Source organism: Lytechinus variegatus, chromosome 5 (genome assembly GCF_018143015.1).
Source record: "Lytechinus variegatus isolate NC3 chromosome 5, Lvar_3.0, whole genome shotgun sequence".
Taxonomy (NCBI): Eukaryota; Metazoa; Echinodermata; class Echinoidea; order Temnopleuroida; family Toxopneustidae; genus Lytechinus; species Lytechinus variegatus.
Genome location: NC_054744.1, coordinates 19249858 through 19268336, shown reverse-complemented (window position 1 = coordinate 19268336; position 18479 = coordinate 19249858). Strand labels below are relative to the sequence as shown.

General features: G+C 37.0%; 1 protein-coding gene across 6 annotated transcripts; it reads left to right on the top strand.

Annotated features, from left to right (window-relative positions):
• The first annotated feature begins 5783 nt into the window (after window positions 1-5783).
• Window positions 5784-18146, top strand: LOC121415654. 6 transcript variants are annotated; one of them, XM_041608947.1, is made up of 3 exons: window positions 5784-5890; window positions 14056-14314; window positions 16955-18146. In XM_041608947.1, the coding sequence occupies exons 2-3, from the start codon at window positions 14105-14107 to the stop codon at window positions 17735-17737; spliced, it is 993 nt and encodes a 330-aa protein (XP_041464881.1). In that variant the 5' UTR covers window positions 5784-5890; window positions 14056-14104; the 3' UTR covers window positions 17738-18146. The 6 variants fall into 6 exon arrangements, with proteins under 6 accessions (XP_041464881.1, XP_041464880.1, XP_041464883.1 ...); XM_041608946.1 differs by lacking the exon at window positions 5784-5890 and adding an exon at window positions 10483-10586; XM_041608949.1 differs by lacking the exon at window positions 5784-5890 and adding an exon at window positions 11171-11188.
• Window positions 18147-18479: the final 333 nt, after the last annotated feature.

Here is an 18479-nt window from a genome sequence, read left to right as displayed (position 1 = left end):
ATTGAAATAAAGCAATATTGTTCATTGCTGAAAAATCTGGGAATTGGAATAATGGCGTGATGGCATTACAATATGTTTTTTTTTTTGAAAATGGCACCAGGAACGGTTATTGTTATAATATTAGTAATGTCTGTTAAAAGGAAGTTCCAGGCTGAAAATATTCATATCTGATAGAGTAAAAGTCACGGAGCAAATGCCAAAAGTCTCATCAAAAGCGGATAACAAACAAAAAAGTTATTGAAATTTAAAGTCGAAATTGATTGGAACCTTGAAAATAGCTGGAATCCATTAATATTTTTTGAAAGAGAAATGCAAATAAACATGAATACTTATAAACATCTAAATCTTCCTACAGAAAGAATGATATGACAAGGAGGGAGAAATGGAATTAGCTGACTTGTATTCAATAATGCACAATCAAAGGTACATGTCCGGGTACATGTATTAAAGAAAGTAGTTGCAGCCAACTATATATTTCAGTGAGAAAGTCTTTAAAATCAATGTTAAATGCTAACATAAAATCAGAGGTCTAGATCTGAAATACAATTCGTGAAATCATAAAATCTTAGATAATTCTGATGATCACCATAACACCTTGAAAGTAAAAAGGCATATAAGCGACAGTATTGTTTGGAAAATGACCAAATACTTTATGGAATTCCGTTCTCATTGTGCCCATTTCTCAACAATCACATTTTTTTCTAAGCCATTTGGGCATTGTTTTAATACATACATTACAAATACTTGGGTGATCATTTTATTTGATTCTGTTCGACCTCATTTTGAGAGATCCTTTTACGCGCGTGACGGATCATTACCACAACTGGTAAGGTCACGCGTGTAAAACATTCCCCATAGACTTGTGTGTTAAAATGGCACTTTTGAAAAATTCATGAAAAACAAACATGAAATTAGAGGGTCGAATGTTTACTACCATTGGATAGGATATATATCTGACCAGGGAAGGGTATCGTAGCCAGCTCATTTTAAAAATAAATCGCCATTTATGAAGATAACTATGATGGGATCAAATTTATAAACTGAAACAGTAAAATAGCCCTAATTCTTCCGCCGGTCAAAAAATAGTTCCTAAGTCATTTTATATCTTCCCAATGTGGGCAAAGGAAGTTCAGTAGTTACCATTTCTAGAATCGTTGTTAGATTTTCAATCATATTCATACACTTTTGTCAATCAGCAATATCAAATTGAAAAAAAATCGAATGGGTTGAGTCGAACGAAAATCTTAAGCTCTCCTGTTGTAATTATAGGCTCGTGGAACTTATGTTATATGACTTATGAATTTCATTTTTTAGAATAGCTTCTTTGCCATTATTTAAAAACCGGACACTCACACTAGCACAAAGATATGCATACAATGACCCATTTTAATGTGTTACTCATACATGTTATATTCATTATATGATGTACACATATCCTACCTGCATATAGCCCATTCATCAGTGAATGCAATGACAATAAAGGCCCCCATTCTCCTTGTAATATAAAGGTGTATGTACATTTTGGGTAAATATGAGGATACCAGAACTGCCCCAAACATAATTACCAGATATATGAGATTGAATGAGGATATAATAAAAGAATGAGAACATATTACTTATGACCTTCATATCAAAATCTTCCTAGGGGTATTGTCTATTAGCATCAGATGTAAGAAGAATGAGATACATAAACGGATAGATAGATAGAGAATTTTATATATTTCATGGCTTATAAGGGGGGGGGGGAGACTTAGATTGGAGCACACAACCGGCCCCCTTCTTAAGCCCCTTTCACCATTGACGTACGACCATTTGCGACCTTTTGATCGTGCGACAGGCTGCAACAGGCATCAATCGCTAGCTATCTCATAAGATCGTACAGAGGCTTTCATAGTTGCAACAGCTGTCGTACAACAAAAACAACTAGTAAACCCCGTTGCACGAGTAAGTCGCATGTGATTGTGCTCGTGCGATCACATGCGAGTGTTGCACGAGGGATTGCGAGTGGAACGGTCGCATAAATGCGAATGAAACGGTAGTGCAATGTTGCAAGCCGTTGGATCGGTTTTGCAACAGTATTAGACTGTGGGATGGTCGCTAAAATTGTGACTTTCCGTGGGGCGGCAAATGCAACCACGGTCCTTGGACAGGATAATATGTAAAATATTATGAGTGAATACATGCAACATGTTGCCATCGCTAAATTCTGCTCCTGACCTCAAAATTAAAATAATAATATGCGAAATCGTATACCATTGATTCGACTGGAAATTCCGCCATTCAACCCATGTGTTAAGGACTTCCGCGAACGCGCGCAAGCGTGTACAATGCATGTAACCTTGTTCGCGTTTATTTTTTATTCGTTGTAGAATCTACGATGGCGGATAAGATGTCGTCTTCGTCGTGTCTTGACAGCGAAAATGACGATTTACCAATAGTAAATGTATGCTACATGCACGTCTTACCCAAGAAAAGATGGCCAGTAAATTTCTTCAAGTAAAGAGCTAGAACAAATTCAAGCCTTTGCTGCATTCGTTGGTGTATACCTGGGACTTCAGAATAAAAATAGCTATTCGAGCAGCAGAGAAGTTTGCGATTGACTTGCATGCAGCCCGGCCAGCATTTCAGCAAGATCCGAATGGATCAAAATAAATATAGATGTACCGCGTTACTTTCAAAAGAGGGGGCACACCTCGAGTCGATTTTTTAAAAATAAAATCACTTTTTCATGACAATCTAACTGTTCTTCTTTCTTTCCTTTTCCAGTTTTCACTTTTTATGTTTTTTCTTAGTTCCCTTCCCCCTTTCCTCTTTTTTCCCTTTGTTTCTTCCCCTTTTCTTCTTTTCCCTTTTTTTTTGATTTCTGGTGAACTCCACCAGGGGGACAGCTTGCCCCCCCTGTTAAGCCACTGCTCCCTGGGCCGGGCTGCATGCAAGTCAATCGCAAACTTCTCTGCTGCACGAATAGCTATTTTTATTCCGAAGTCCCAGGTAGTCTACACCAACGAATGCAGCAAAGGCTAAATTTGTTCTAGCTCTTTACTTGAAAGAAATTTACTGGCCCTCTTTCCTTGGGTAAGACGTGCATGTAGCATATATTTGCTAGTGGCAAATCGTCATTTTCGCTGTCAAAACACGACGAAGACATCTTATCCGCCATCGTAGATTCTACAACGAATAAAAAATAAACGCGAACGAGGTTACATGCATTGTACACGCTTGCGTGCGTTCGCGGGAGTCCTTAACACATGGGGTGAATGGCGGAATTTCCAGTCGAATCAATGGTACGATTTTGCATATTATTATTTTAATTTTGAGGTCAGGAGCAGAATTTAGCGATGGCAACATGTTGCATGTATTCACTCATAATATTTTACATATTATCATGTCCAAGGACCGTGGTTGCATTTGCCGCCCCACGGAAATGAAAAACTAGAGACATTTTCCTTGTCCATCCCACAGTCTATATTAATCGCACCCAGTCGCAAGACAGGTCTCTGTCACTGATCAGTGGTCTCTGTACATGTAGGCCGCTAGCACATGTGCAAGTGTTGTGCGACCTCCAGTCAAGTAAATGCGACTATACTTAGTTGCGCCACCTCTCGCACACTGAATCGTACAATGTTGAACAACACTCGCACGATGATCGCCCCACCGATGGTACGACCTGATGGGAGGGAATCAGTCGTATTTAATCGCGTTTGGATTTTGAACATGGTCAAAGTTCAGGTACGACCAGTCACGACCACCTCCGACCACCTCGAGTTCGTGCGATCGTCTACAACGACTGCGAGTGCTCGCAATACACCAAGAGATCGATCGTGCAACGACAAGAAAAACTGTTGCAGGCAGTCGTAAACAGGTCGTACGTCAATTGTGAAAGGGGCTTTACTTGAGCACTATTAGATATTTGATTAGATACCTTACCTCACTCTGTGCCCTTTTCTGAATACCTTCTTGAAGGTACCACTCTTCTTTTTAGTAAAGTTCTCAGAGTTCTCCTGACTACCCCCTTCCATAGAACAATTTAACATGAGCAATTTTAAAGGCCTTTCAAACATTAAGTAGGTGATCACCATAATCACAAAACAATGATGAATCAGAACATCAGAGGCCTAGACTTGACCAGTCTATTCATTCCCAGGCTTACATACACAGTCACTGCTGGGGACCTATCCACGGAGGATTAGTCTATTGTTACTGGGGGTGCTGAGCATTGTCACAGCACCCCTAGTAACAATAGATAAACTTCAGTGGCCAGTTCCATGTACACAGACCTACTAACTCTACCGGATATAGCTGTGCTAGGCCATTAAATCCATATTTTGTACCACTAGATGAATGTATAAACATATTGACATCGGTGAGAAATTGCTTGCTACTGACAGATATTCCATCCACTACTAGGGAATTCCTCTGCATTACATAATAGGTGTCACGCGCGGTAAGCATTCCCCATAGACTTGTGTGTTAAATGGTACTTATGAAAAATTCATAAAAAATAGAAGGTCGAATGTTTACTACCATTGGATAGGATATATATCTAACATTCCGTATCTGACCAGGAAAGGGTATCGTAGCAAGCTCATTTTAAAAAATAGAACGTCATTTCCTATGAATTGGGATCAAATTTATCAACTGATTGTCTCCGATTTATATATCACCGTTCTTGGAGTTTGGACTTCATTCTTTATTGATATTCGTCATTATACTACATTGATTTATCGCAAAGTGAAAGTTATAATTCTTTATTGATATTCCTCACTATACTAGTATTACACTGCTTTATCGCAATGTGAATGTTATCATCGTGTCATATCTTGCCATCCTATATACTTTTCGTCAAAACGCATTGCTTTATTTGAGCCAGTATTCTACATTTTGCTATACCTTTATGAACTTTTTATGAACTTTTTGGCTTTTTACATATACAACACTTATCGTACAGAAGGCCTATACACTGTGCAGATTTGAAACCCTGGGTCCAACAGCTTCTATTTTACAGTTTTCTTCACAATTCCCTATCAACATGCCAGAGGGTTTGACCCAAAATAAAATCGAATCGATTACCGACGATGCAATTAAGAGCTACATGAATGGTGATAAGTTTCTCAATACAATTCGCCAAGTAGTGCGTGAAGCTGTTGAAGATGCATTTCACAAGATCATCGGCAGAATTGAAGAGAGCGAAGGAAGATTACTGGACCTCGAAAGTAAGCTTGCAACTAAGAACAAAGGGATCGCTACCCTATCAAACCCCATCGACGGTCAACGTGAATCTCTTCGTATGCTTCAACGGACAGCGAATGACCAAGAACAATACAGTCGGCGTAATTGTCTACGTTTTTATGGCATCCCCGAATCTGAAGGAGAGGACACCGATGACCTTATCTGCAGACTCGCTCGTGAAAATTTGAATCTCTCAATACCCAAGGATGATATTGAAAGATCGCATCGTCTGAGCACAAAGAAATCGTCAGAATCGCAATCAACTAGAGTGACTCGCAGCAGCAAGTCTTTGACTAGGCCACGGGTCATAATAGCAAAGTTCATCTCCTATCGGACTCGTAATCTCATTCTATCAAAACGTCGTAACCTCAAAGGAAAAAAACTAGGAATCGACGAAGATCTAACGAAGCAAAATGCAGAGCTTCTGAAAAAGACTAAGGCTGCAACAAAAGTCCTAGCTGCTTGGACTTCCGACGGACGAATAATAGCTCTCCTCCCAGCAAGTGGAGGAAAGACTATTAAACGTGTCATCAAAGACGAGAGTGAATCGGACCTGATATAAATTCTTTTCTGAATGATTGTCATGCTCAATTCAGTATGACCAATGACTTTTTATGCATTGGTGCATTCTTCTTTAATTGTATTAAAATCCAATAATCCTGTAAGTTGTTGTTTTTGCTTTTAAGTTGCTTTTGATATATATATATTTGCATTGTTAAATGGTTAGGACTTTTTCGTGTGTAAGTTGCCTTAAAATTGTAAAAAAATAACCATAGGGCATTACAGTGCACAAAGTGCAAAAAGTGGGTTCATATATGTTGCACTGATATAAGTATTAAAACTTACAATGATCCTTCTCACCATTTCTTTAATTGGGAATGTTCGAAATGTCTTTTTAACCATTTACCCTTCTTTGGTACTGATGATGACTTTGTAAATGATATTCAAAATGTTCATGATATATTTGATTATGATTCCACCCATGTCATGAATATTCAAATCCTTTAAATGTTGACTGTTTGAAAGGAAAAGGCCTTAAATTTGCTCATCTTAATGTCTGGAGTCTTCTCCGTAATAAAGATGAAATCAAATTGTGTTTACATAGTAACGATATTCATCTTCTTGCATTAAATGAAACATTCCTTGACGATTCTATTTTTGACAGTGAACTAAATATTGATAATTTTAACCTTGTTCGAAAAGACAGAAATAGGAATGGTGGCGGAGTGGCCGTGTATATACGTAATTCTTTGTCTTTTGAACTTATTAAATATGATGCTGTAAATTCCTTAGAAATCATCCCATTAATTATTCGACCAAAATTCTCTAATCCAATCATTTTTCTTACTTGGTATAGACCACCTAATAGCAAAGTTCATTTATATCTTCAATATGAAAATTTGTTATCATTCTTGGATACTTTTAATTATTCAATTATTGTCATGGGAGATACAAACTGTGATTTACTGAAAATATCTGGATCGTCCGATTTAAAACGTTTAAGTGATATACATAACTTATTTTCATTACAGCAAATTAATACAACAGATTATACCAGGATTACAGCAAAAACAATGACACTCATTGACCATATGTTAACTAACTCAATTGAGAAAATAAAATCACATGGTGTTTTGCATGTTGGAATGAGTGATCACTCTTTAAGTTATTTAATATGGAAGTCAAAGACTGAAAATTCTTCTCGAGTTATTAATTATAGAAAATTTTCTGGTTTTGATTTAGAATCTTATTTAGATGATTTAAGTAATCAACCTTGGCATGAAATTCTTGATTGTACGTGTATCAGTGAAGCAGTCAGTAAATGGGAGGCTTTACTTATGAATGTTGTTAACCAGCATATGCCTATCAAGAGCAAGAAAGTTAATAATAAGAAGTCTCCATGGATGAATTCATATATTTTTGAATTGATAAGAAAAAGAGATAAATTAAAGCGAAAAGCTTGGAAAAATACAGATGAAACAATGATGAAAGAATACAGAAAACTGAGAAATAATGTTACTTTTGAGATAAGGAAAAGAAAGAAAAAATATTATTCGGAAAAGATATTGAAAATAAAAGAAAATTCTGGTAACACCTGGAAAGTATTGACATCTTTATTACCACGCACCAATAGTAATAAAAATATAATTCAAACAGATAGTGAAAGTTTGTTCGAAAAAAGTGAAAAATTTAACGAGTATTTTGCAAACGTTGGCAATCATTTAGCATCCACAATTCCTATTACAAATGAATCCATATCTAATCAAGAGTATCAAGCCGTATCTTTTTTTCAATTTTAGAGTATTATCAGAGGCAGCTGTTTTAAAAGAAATAAATCTCTTGAAAAATAAACCTTCTTATGGAATTGATGGAATCACAGCACAGTTTTTAAAATTATCTTCTGCTGTTATAGTTCCTTCTTTAACTTATCTCTTTAATAAGTCACTACTAGATTGTGTTTTTCCTAATCAGTTTAAAACTGCTAAAGTAATACCATTATTTAAATCTGGTAACAAAGATGACCCTTCTAATTTTAGACCGATATCAATTTTACCAACTGTTTCGAAAATTCTTGAGAAACTTGTTAGTAATCAATTGAAATCTTACATGAAAGAAAACAATATACTTTGTACCCAACAGTCGGGCTTCAGAGAAAAGCATTCGACTGTAACGTCTTTATTGAAAGTTACCGATGATTGGTTGAAAGAAATGGATAATGGCTTTTATACTGGTGCTGTGTTCATCGACCTGAAAAAAGCTTTTGACACCGTAGATACTACAATACTTATTAGAAAACTCTCAAGAATTGGCGTTTCGACGGACGCCTTACACTGGTTCGAAAGTTACTTGTACAATAGGAAGATGTGTACTTTAATAGATTCTGTAATATCAAATATATCATATGTAGATTATGGAATTCCTCAGGGCTCCATACTTGGACCAATTTTATTTACAATTTACATAAATGATCTCATAACACAAGTAAAAAACTGCAAATTGCATTTATATGCAGATGATACAGTGTTGTATTTTTCTCATAGAAATGTTGATATTATTGAAAAAAAAATATAAATTTTGATCTCCGTAAAATTTATAACTGGTTATGCTGTAATATACTAAGTCCTAATGTTAACAAAACCATTTGCATGTTATTTGGAACTGGGAAAATGCTATCTAAATGTGATACTTTAAATGTAACTATATCTGGTAAACGTATTGATCAACGAAATACTGTTAAATATCTGGGAATGTACCTTGATCCAAAGTTAAAATGGAATATACACATTGACGAAATGTGCACTAAAATTAGTAAGGTAGTCAGCTTTCTGGCCCGTCTTAGACATTTTATATCAGAATCCAATCTTAAGATAGTTTACAATTCTATTATCCTTCCACTTTTTGATTATGCAGATATTGTTTATGATTCGGCAAGCAAAAAACACACTGAACGTTTGCAAAAAATACAAAATAGGGCCGGACGTCTCATTTTAAAAATAAATCCGTTTAATCACGTTTCGGACAATGATATTCATATAAAACTAGGATGGCAGTCTCTTAAATCAAGGCGTAAATCACATTTAAATATAATGGTATACAAATCCCTTCATAACTTAGCCCCACCTTATTTAGGAGAGTCTTATCAATATTGTAATCATTCGTATTCCCTCCGATCGCAAGGAAATATTAAAATTCCCAAACCCAAGAGTGAATGCTGTCGAAGAACGTTTTTATATAGAGGATCACAAGAATATAACAACCTACTATCTACCATAAAATTGTCAAATAGCCTATTTACTTTTTATAAAAATTTAAATCAGTTAATTCAGTCTTGCCCTGACCTTTAAAAGAAATAGTAGCGACAAGTGGGTGAGTGGGGATGGGGGGGTCGCGTTTAGGTATAGATGTATTCTCTTGTATTCTTTTTGTTGTTTTTCATTATTGTTTAGCCCAATTATTTCTTATGCTTAATTCTATTATACAGTGCGTCCCAGAAAAAACGAAACCGAGATTTAGCGATCATTTATCATTACTTAATCATAAATAAAATAGACAAATGACCTACCAATTTAAAGCTTAGAATCTCCTCTTTCATCTGATATTACTTAGATTATTTCTTATTCACGCATGAGTGAGCAAATGCAATTTGAAGAAAGGATATCAAAAACTCATTTGGCGGGGGGTATCTGGGTTTCAAATAGAAAACCACATTTTTGAAAAGTTCAATATCTCCTCTTTAATTTGATACCTAAATTACAGAAAATGGTCACGAAATAACAAAGTTCTGGTCATTTGAAATAAGGCTTGAATTTCAATAATTTCATAAAATGAAGAGGTTCTCCAGGATGGCTTTCAAAATCTCTCGACACTCTGTTTTGTTGACGATCAGCCATGCATTAAATCTTTTGTTCACCATGCGAAAGCTTCTGTGGGAAACCGGTGAAAACACGTTTATCTCATGAAATTATGGAAATACAAGCCTTATTTCAAATGAACAGAACTTTTTTATTTCTTGACCATTTTTTGTAATTTTGGTACCAAATTAAAGAGCAGATATTGAACTTTTCAAAAATGTGGTTTTCTTTTTGAAACCCAGATAACCCCCGCCAAATGAGTTTTTGATATCCTTTCTTCAAATTGCATTTGCTCACTCATGCGTGAATAAGAAATAATCTAAGTAATATCAGATGAAAGAGGAGATTCTAAGCTTTAAATTGGTAGGTCATTTGTCTATTCTATTTATGATTAAGTTATGATAAATGATCGCTAAATCTCGGTTTCGTTTATTCTGGGACGCACTGTATGTTATGTACAGTAACTGTTGTTACATATTTTCTGGACCCCAGGGAAGAACAGTTTTGTTACATTAACAAAGCTGAGTGGGTATATCCAGCCATCTCACTTTTGATTTTTTATTATGTACATACATTTACATTGTATTGTTTTTTAACATTGTGATATGGAAAATAAATATCAACTGATACAGTAAAATAGCGCTAATTCTTCCGCCAGTCGAAAATAGTTCCAAAGTCGTTTTCTATCTTCCCAATGTGGGCAAAGGAAGTTCAGTAGTTGCCATTTCTAGAATCAGTGTTAGATTTTCAATCATATTCAGAGACTTTTGTCAATCGGCAATATCAAATTGAAAAAAAATCGAATAGTTTGGGTCGAACGAATATCTTTAGCCCTCCTGTTGTTATTTGGCTCATGGAACCTTACCTTCGATTCGCATTATCCATTTGCATAGCTGGGCATGTAGGAAGAAGTTTCAAGAAAGTTCTCGAAAGACATGTATATCCAACGTTCGTTCGACTGAATATCCACAGTTACAGTTTTGGGCACTATGTAAACAACTATGGGTGAGTAGGCTCATCCAGCATCAGGGTCCCGTCTTACAAACAGTTACAATCGATCTGATCGATCTCAAGTATATGGAAAACCATCAATGTCATAGTTTTTCCTTTTGGAAATTTGCTCAATGTCCTTAAGGCATGGTCACACCGCCTGAGCGTTGTTGGAGCGGTCGTGGAGCGGAGAGAGAAAAAAAATCATCACCGCTCGCTACCGTTCACCATTTTATACTTCGATTTTTGTTTTCGATTCCCCCCCCAATTTTGTGAGCGAAATTCGACCCTCTTTCCCTTCCGCTCCACGACCTCTCCAACAACGCTCGGGCGGTGTGACCATGCCTTTAGGAAACAAAGATAAGCGTACTGAATTGTCAAGAAAACAGTTAATGTATGACTAAATATCATTTCTAGAAACTATTTTGAACAAAATTGCTGCCTTTCCATAGTTACAACTGATCGGATCAATCGCAACTGTTTGTAAGACGTACCCAAGATCCTACAAGCATTTCATGGGCCCAATTGTCTGGGGACAATATAGAGACTCTAATATGTTTGTGCATGGGCCCATACATTTCTTTATCGTACTTGATCAGTGCTGGATACTCGAGTCGGTATAGTAAGTCAACGTATGAATGTCTTGTCACTCGTCGGTAAGCTTGAATGCCGTGAATAGACCAGTTCGGAGTTATTTCATGGACTATTTTTTTCAGATTACCTTTTATTTCTTTCATTATGATAGGCAAATTTCAAAGCAAGATATTACATAACAAGATATTACATAAGCATGCCTAACAAGTCATAGCACGATGAAGAAATTGAATAGACCAGGTGACTAGAATGGCACACCAGTGAACACTCTCTGAAGGTATTTGTTGCATTTCTAATTCGAATGCATATCATAGCATGCTGTACAACGTACTTTGCAAAGTGTGAAATACCAGTCGTTCGTGGAAGCATTGTTCTTGTTTTTATGTAAGTGAAAAACACAATTCGAATGAATATAAAAATAATCAAGATATCAACGTGAGTGCTTAGATTTTAAACACCATGTCACTTGAGTACCCATTTCTATGATCATGCATATAACGTTCTGATCATGCGCAGAGTAGAATTACGAACTTGCTTATCCATATAATACTTGAAACATCTGATGTGCAAAGTACACAACGTTTAAGTTCATCAACGGGGCAATACAGTAGACTCGAAATATCGGTTTATCGGATATTACACTTTTAATTAATGAGTTGACATCGTTCGGACAACATTGTAAAAACAAAGTAAGTATTCAATAACCGACACACTGAAGAATTTCTTCTTATATATCATGTTTTTGCTTATTTACATGAGCATCTGAATTTCCGGGGCATTGAATTCTAAAACGAAATACATAGAAGTGTGAGGATGTGGGGGTACGTGTGTGGGGGGGGGGGGGAATACAGATCTCAACTTTTTAGAGGGAAATGTTTGTGCACAATGTGAAAACACGTTATGGTTAGAATGCAATAATGTATTGGTAAAATGCGTTAAACTTTAATGTCTTATTTTTCCTTTACCTCTCTCCAATCAAATTCCCTATTTATAAATATGTATATATAAACTTCTCAAAAGTTTGGAAATCTGACTTTGATCGATAATCCCTCCTCTGTTCTAGTAAATGTCAATGTGTAATCAATATCAATAAATAGATCATTTAATTTTCTTTAAATGATACCCTACATGATATGAATATAGTTCACATGGAGGTGCAGTGCCTTGAAATTTGGGGCAAGGTCAAAATTCAAAAGTTGCAAAATGACACAATATTAAAAGTCACTGTTCCTTTTCCGTGGTGATGAGTGAGTTTCTCAGCGGTTTCTTTTTACTTTGATCGATGATCCCTCCTCGGTTTTAGTAAATATCAATGTGTAATTAATGTCAATGTATATATCGTTTAATATTCTGTTTGAAGAGTTGACATAAAAGCAAATAACTTTATTGTATTATATGGTACTCAAATATGATTTAGCCTGTTTATCAATCACATAATTTTATTTCATGTTAAGCCGATATTTATCCAAGTCGGACGCTGAAAGCCCTGGGCTGAAAGATAACGACTGAATTAAGGTGCACTGCCATCTATAGTCTCACAAAGTTCGTGTACTAATGTAAATAGATGTATACTTCTTCGAGCGTGATCAAATCTCAAACATATAATAAATATTTTTATCGTCTTTATGTATGTATGTATGTTTGGGTGTATGTATGTATGTTTGTATGTACGATCCCTCCTTGGTTTTAGTAAATATCAACGTGTTATTGATATCAATGAATAGAACATTTAATTTTCTTTAAAGTGATACTCTACATGATATGATTATGGTTCACATGGAGGTTCAAAGTTGCAAAATGACACAATATTTGTTTTGCTTATCAATTTTTTTCAGGCGCGAAATGTCCTTTATTTGCAGTTGAAGATCTTTTTTTATTTTTTTTTGCTTGTCAAATTTTGTGGTGGACGAATTTGCCCCCCCCCCTTTGAAAAATCCTGGGTACGCCACACATAACAAACAAACAACCATGCATGGGAATTTCAAACCATCTTACAGAATCATCACTATACAAACCACAACTAAACATAAAACAATGAAGAAGCAAGGGCTTGATTTGATTGGATTTTCATCTCTATTGACACAGAAAAGAGTCATGTTCTATATTGGCCCTTCATGATTATTTCTGCTCGTTTTGCAGCTTTTCAATTCAGACCTCATCCAACACTCTTGGATTCTGCTCTTTTCGTGATGGCATGATCATAACAAGCATGGGATAATTTTAGATCTTTTGAATGCTATGAAATATGCATTGTGTAAAATTGGTAGTTGGGATAAATTAATGGCGGCCAAACCAAGATTTCCAAACTTACTTTGCTCGTTTTGCAGATTTTCAATTCAGACCTCATCCAACACTTTTAAATACAACTGCTCTTTTCGTAATGACATAATCATAACAAGCATGGTGTCATTTTTTAAAGATAATTAAACGATCGCTTGAATGACGCCAAATATGCATTGTGTAAAATTGGGAGTTGGGAGATATCAATGGCCAAACTCAGATTTCAAAAAAAAATGTCAAGGGGTTTATATACAATAATACACACACCCCACCTCCTTCCTTATACAAACACATATATACCTCTAGCATGTCTAGAAATGGTAATTATAAGACCACAGTGTAAGTGAGTTTAGTGAAAAAGTAGTACAATATTTTTGTTAAAATGAATACATTTGGCAATCTGGGCTATCACCATATGAGCGCCTTCGGACGTGTGTGCGCAATTTATATAGTTGACCATGCAGTTTTTTTTACGCTTTTGTTCGTTGTTTACTTTTGGAGGAAAGTGAGGGCTGAAACGCGGGTTCAGCGGATACTGATAGAGGATGGGGTCATGCAGCTTTACTTCATTTCAACGTTCCTAATCTTTGTTTTTTTTGGTTCTATTTAGAATCATCCACAGTGAATTTCAAACTGCAGCTTTCAAACTATAATCAAGGATGGGGGAACTAACGAGAGCTTACATCTACCACTTGGCTATACTTTTCTTCTGCTTCATCGGTGCAGTCTTGAACTTCGCCTCGATGTGCGCCATGCTACTTAAAAGGGAATTAAGAAAGGGGCTTCATGTTTTCATTTTCAACTTGGCTCTTGCTGATTGCGTCTCGGCCATCGCCATGTTCATCTCCAACATTACTGACTTTCCTAAGGTGAAATATAGACTTATTACATTGTCATTATTGTGGGTGTTATCAGATGTTAAAATGCCTTCATTGGGGTTGATGTAGTCGAGGCATTTGCCATACCATTGACTTAAGAGTAACAGAACGCACGAGGACGTTTTATTTTACAGAAAAAAGTTTGTGTCCTCGGTTACATAAGTTATGACAGTATTCGAGTGTGTGTGTCAATAGAGTGCACGGTTAATGCATTGGGAGGTGTGGTTAAAGTTGTGTTAAAGTCACTGAAACTCATTAATAGAAGTGAGAAGAAATTGGAATGGTGAAGCAAAATTATTTTTCGGCAATAGAAAGTGATAATGGCCTAAAACTTTTCGTAAAGTGTTGGAGCCTATATCCGATTTATTCTATGGGATGAAATATGAAATTTTCAATAATGGTGATAACGATATGTTAGTTTGAAGGCCCGAAATCCACTCTGTAGGGTGCTGAAGTGCATAAAGAGTTATGAGAAGAATGTTTTAAAAGGATACATCAGTATTGATCTCCTGAGAAGTGTATTTCACAAAGTGGGACATGAGTCAGGAAAATACTTCCCTCCAGTTTGCTAAATTTTGGAATTAAGAATTAAAGAGTCTCTGCGATGAAAGCGGAGACCTTTTCTGTAATAATTGATAATTTCACCATTGTTTTGTTCCTTAAGAAGACGAATATCACAACTTTTGATATTTTCACCAAGTTTTCATCCTTTAGACGAGTAGCACAACTTAATAAAATTACACGATCTTTGAAATAGAAATTTACCTTGGAAAAAAAGAAATCGGGAAAAAAAGAAAGGAAAGGCATAAGGGTGGAATATGATATGATTTTCTGAATATTATGCCAAATCTATCACAAATTTGGATTTCTTAATTTGTATTAATATCAAAGCTTTTGCTCGCAACTTTCTATTGACTTTACGAGATACGCCATATCCCTCATTTCGAGCCCCTCATTTTTGGGGGGCTAATTACGCCACTGATTTTGGTCAAATGACCTTTCATTTCTTTCATAACGATGGGCAGATTTCAAAGCAAGATATTGCGGAAAAGCATGCATTACATATAGTTTGGGCCGTTTCACAATGCTGTTCGTACTAAGTTAAGAGCAACTTTGAGAACGACTGGAGAACCTTTCTAACGCGTTCAAACATCGACAAGGAATATACCATTTACCGCAAGAAAGGAACCCCAGTGGTTCTTAAAGTCGCTCTTAACTTACGAACAGCTTTATGAAACACCAACAAGGATGAAGAAATTGAATAGATCGGGTGACGAGAATAGCACACCAATTGATCAATAAACACCTTATGAAGGTATTTGTTGGATTTCTATTCTGTGAGTGCATTTAGCATGTTGTTGAAAACAAGGTAGTCGGCCAACTGTTAAGTACCAGCCGCTAGTGGACCCTTTTTAGTGGATCTAATTAAAAAAAACAATATATAGTTATGGATAATAAAATTATGCATGGCAAATTTACGGGATGCATGGGGAGCCACGCGTCGGCTATTGGTTATGCAGTTTAAAAAAAAGCCTTAATTCCACCTTTCTATAAAAAAAATGATACACAGGTTTGTTCATGCATCGGTAGGACCAGTGAGCATGCGGTAGCATGAGAGCGATGTTGGCTCAGTCGGTAAAGCGTCTGCCAGTCGAACCAAAGATCGTGGGTTCGAGTCCAAGCCGGGGAGGGGGGATGACTGAAGCCAGTGCATTGTGTGTAAGTGTCTCTCCCCTGTTTCATAGATGCTGGCTATGTTACAATGGGAAACACTCCGTCCGTCGGATAGGATGTTAAATGGAGGCTCCGTGTATAGGGTGTCACAAACTTCGAATAAGAATAAGGGTACCCCGGTGTAGTAGTCCACCTAGATTCCCGCATATTGGGAGGAGAGACCTTCGGGTCAGAGTTCTGTGTGCGCGCCCTTCTATAAGACGACCCAGATTGACTGGCTCCTCCAAATATGCGCCTTTGAATGTCTTTGAGAGATGCATGGCGCTGTACAAATGCTGTGCATCATCATCATCAACTTTGGAATCAAATCTAAAGTTTATAAACCCATTCACATCTGTGCATCATTTTACATAATGAAACCTATTTATGCGAACCTACTGAAGACGTGCGCGATATTCATAAATACTAGTAGTCTGGGGCCCGTTGCAGAAAGAGTTGAAATCAATCGCAACTCTAAAAATCATGCGCAACTTGATTTTCAACCAATCAGCAGCGCGCATTTGGGACTTGCGATTGATTTTTTTACTTGCGTTTAAACGCAACTCTTTCTGCAACGGGCCCCAGGATAGGCCCCATAGAAAATTGACCAAAGGTTGTTTTTTCATATATACAATATATATTTATGGTTTCTTATCAGTTCGAGGGTGCTGATTACGAATATGAATGATGCCACTCGTGTAACCTTGATCATTTCCCGCAAATTCGAAAAATCCAATATCGCCGCCAAATATTCACATTACTCATGAAAATCATAAAATTGCCCGCACACTGGCTATAAGATGCATGAAATAGTGTGTAAGAAGTTAAATATTCTCTGAAAAAAATTTTAGGGCCAATCTTTACAATTAATTTCTTTTCAATCATTCATTTCTCATTTTCTCTTGTTTTTCAATGCAGGTTCCATTTAAGGTAGGAAACCTCTCCGCGTGGTTGGTATGCCTGTTCACTTTTAGTTTGGTCATATCATTGATGAGTACACTCGCCATTGCTGTTGAACGCCTTATGATCTTTCGCGTTGAGAACTACTCTGGTCGAACCTACACGGCAAGACTCTCCATTGCTATCTGCGTGATCGGTTGGATTGTATTCGCGTTGCTATTTTTTCTCCTTCAAGCATTCCATAAGATCGCGTCACTCACGCTCCTTTATTGTGCATCTCCTTGTGTCATCCTGGGGTGCATAATCCTCACGGCTCTATCCTACTTCTTCATCTACAAACAAATCGTCCAGATTTCGGACAACGTCAGACCCGAAGACGCAGCCCTAGTGCGCCGCGCAAAAAGCAGCAAGTACGTCATCGTGACCTTCGCTTTGGTTGTCGCAAGCACGACAGGTTGTTGGGTCATCATGTGCTGCATGCTGTTGGTAGAGTATGGAGCATACTTAGGCGCTGTAGATCCGGACACTTTGGATGTTGTTTGGTTCAGTGTCTTAGACGATTTAGGCAATGTGTTGGTGTGTATCAATCTAATCCTCAACCCGACCATTATCTGGTTGCGTCTACCTGTCTTCAGAAGACAGCTACCCGCTTGCTGTAATCGACTCGGGTGTCGAAATACGGATGAATCCCAGGCCGACTCAGCAGCCCTCGTATCATCAGAATCTCCGACCACCGCCATGCAGGCAGCCCACGATCTTGTCCATGAGCACTGTCATACCAGTATTGACATTAGCTGCTGACATTAATGATGAAAAATATCAGATAGCGTGAAATATGGTTCGAAACCTATTTTAGAGAAAGTCGACTTCTATACATTTTCCTCCCAAGCCATGAAATATACTTATTGCTAGAAAAATGGTACATGGCACGGAATACCAAGACAAGTGCTAGCATTGATAATTTCAATTTATACACATGACCAAGATTACAAGAAGATATGGTATAAGAGCCTCAATGCTAGTAATTTCGGTTTGAGCGGTTTAGATTTCCCCTGTACAAAAATCCCATCGGGAAAAAAGCAGCCATGACCGCGATTTCAATGCGCGCGAACAAAAACGTAGTATCGCGTCGCAAAGCTTTATTCCCTAAAGCGATTAAAATGTTATTAAAAGTCTATGCTACTAAATTACGCGAAGCTCCGGGGGAGGGGGGGGGGGGGCTTCTATTGACGAGTGGATTTCATGTGCGATCGTGGGGCCCCAAAAACCCTAAACGGGTTTTTGTCATATTCTGAAAATGCACCTCTTTACGTATATTGGTGTGTGAAACCCCACCCTGAACAAAGTATTGGAAACAAAACCATACTCTCGACAAGTATTCCCTTAATTGAACCCCCAAACAAGTACAGCGATATGTCACCGACGTCAGTTTTACCTTTACCGACATCTATGGCCCGTATTCTGAAGTCGGGTTTAATTCAAACTCTGGTTTAAAGTTGTGGTTTAACTATGGAGAGCCAGTTGTTACATAAAACAGTATAGG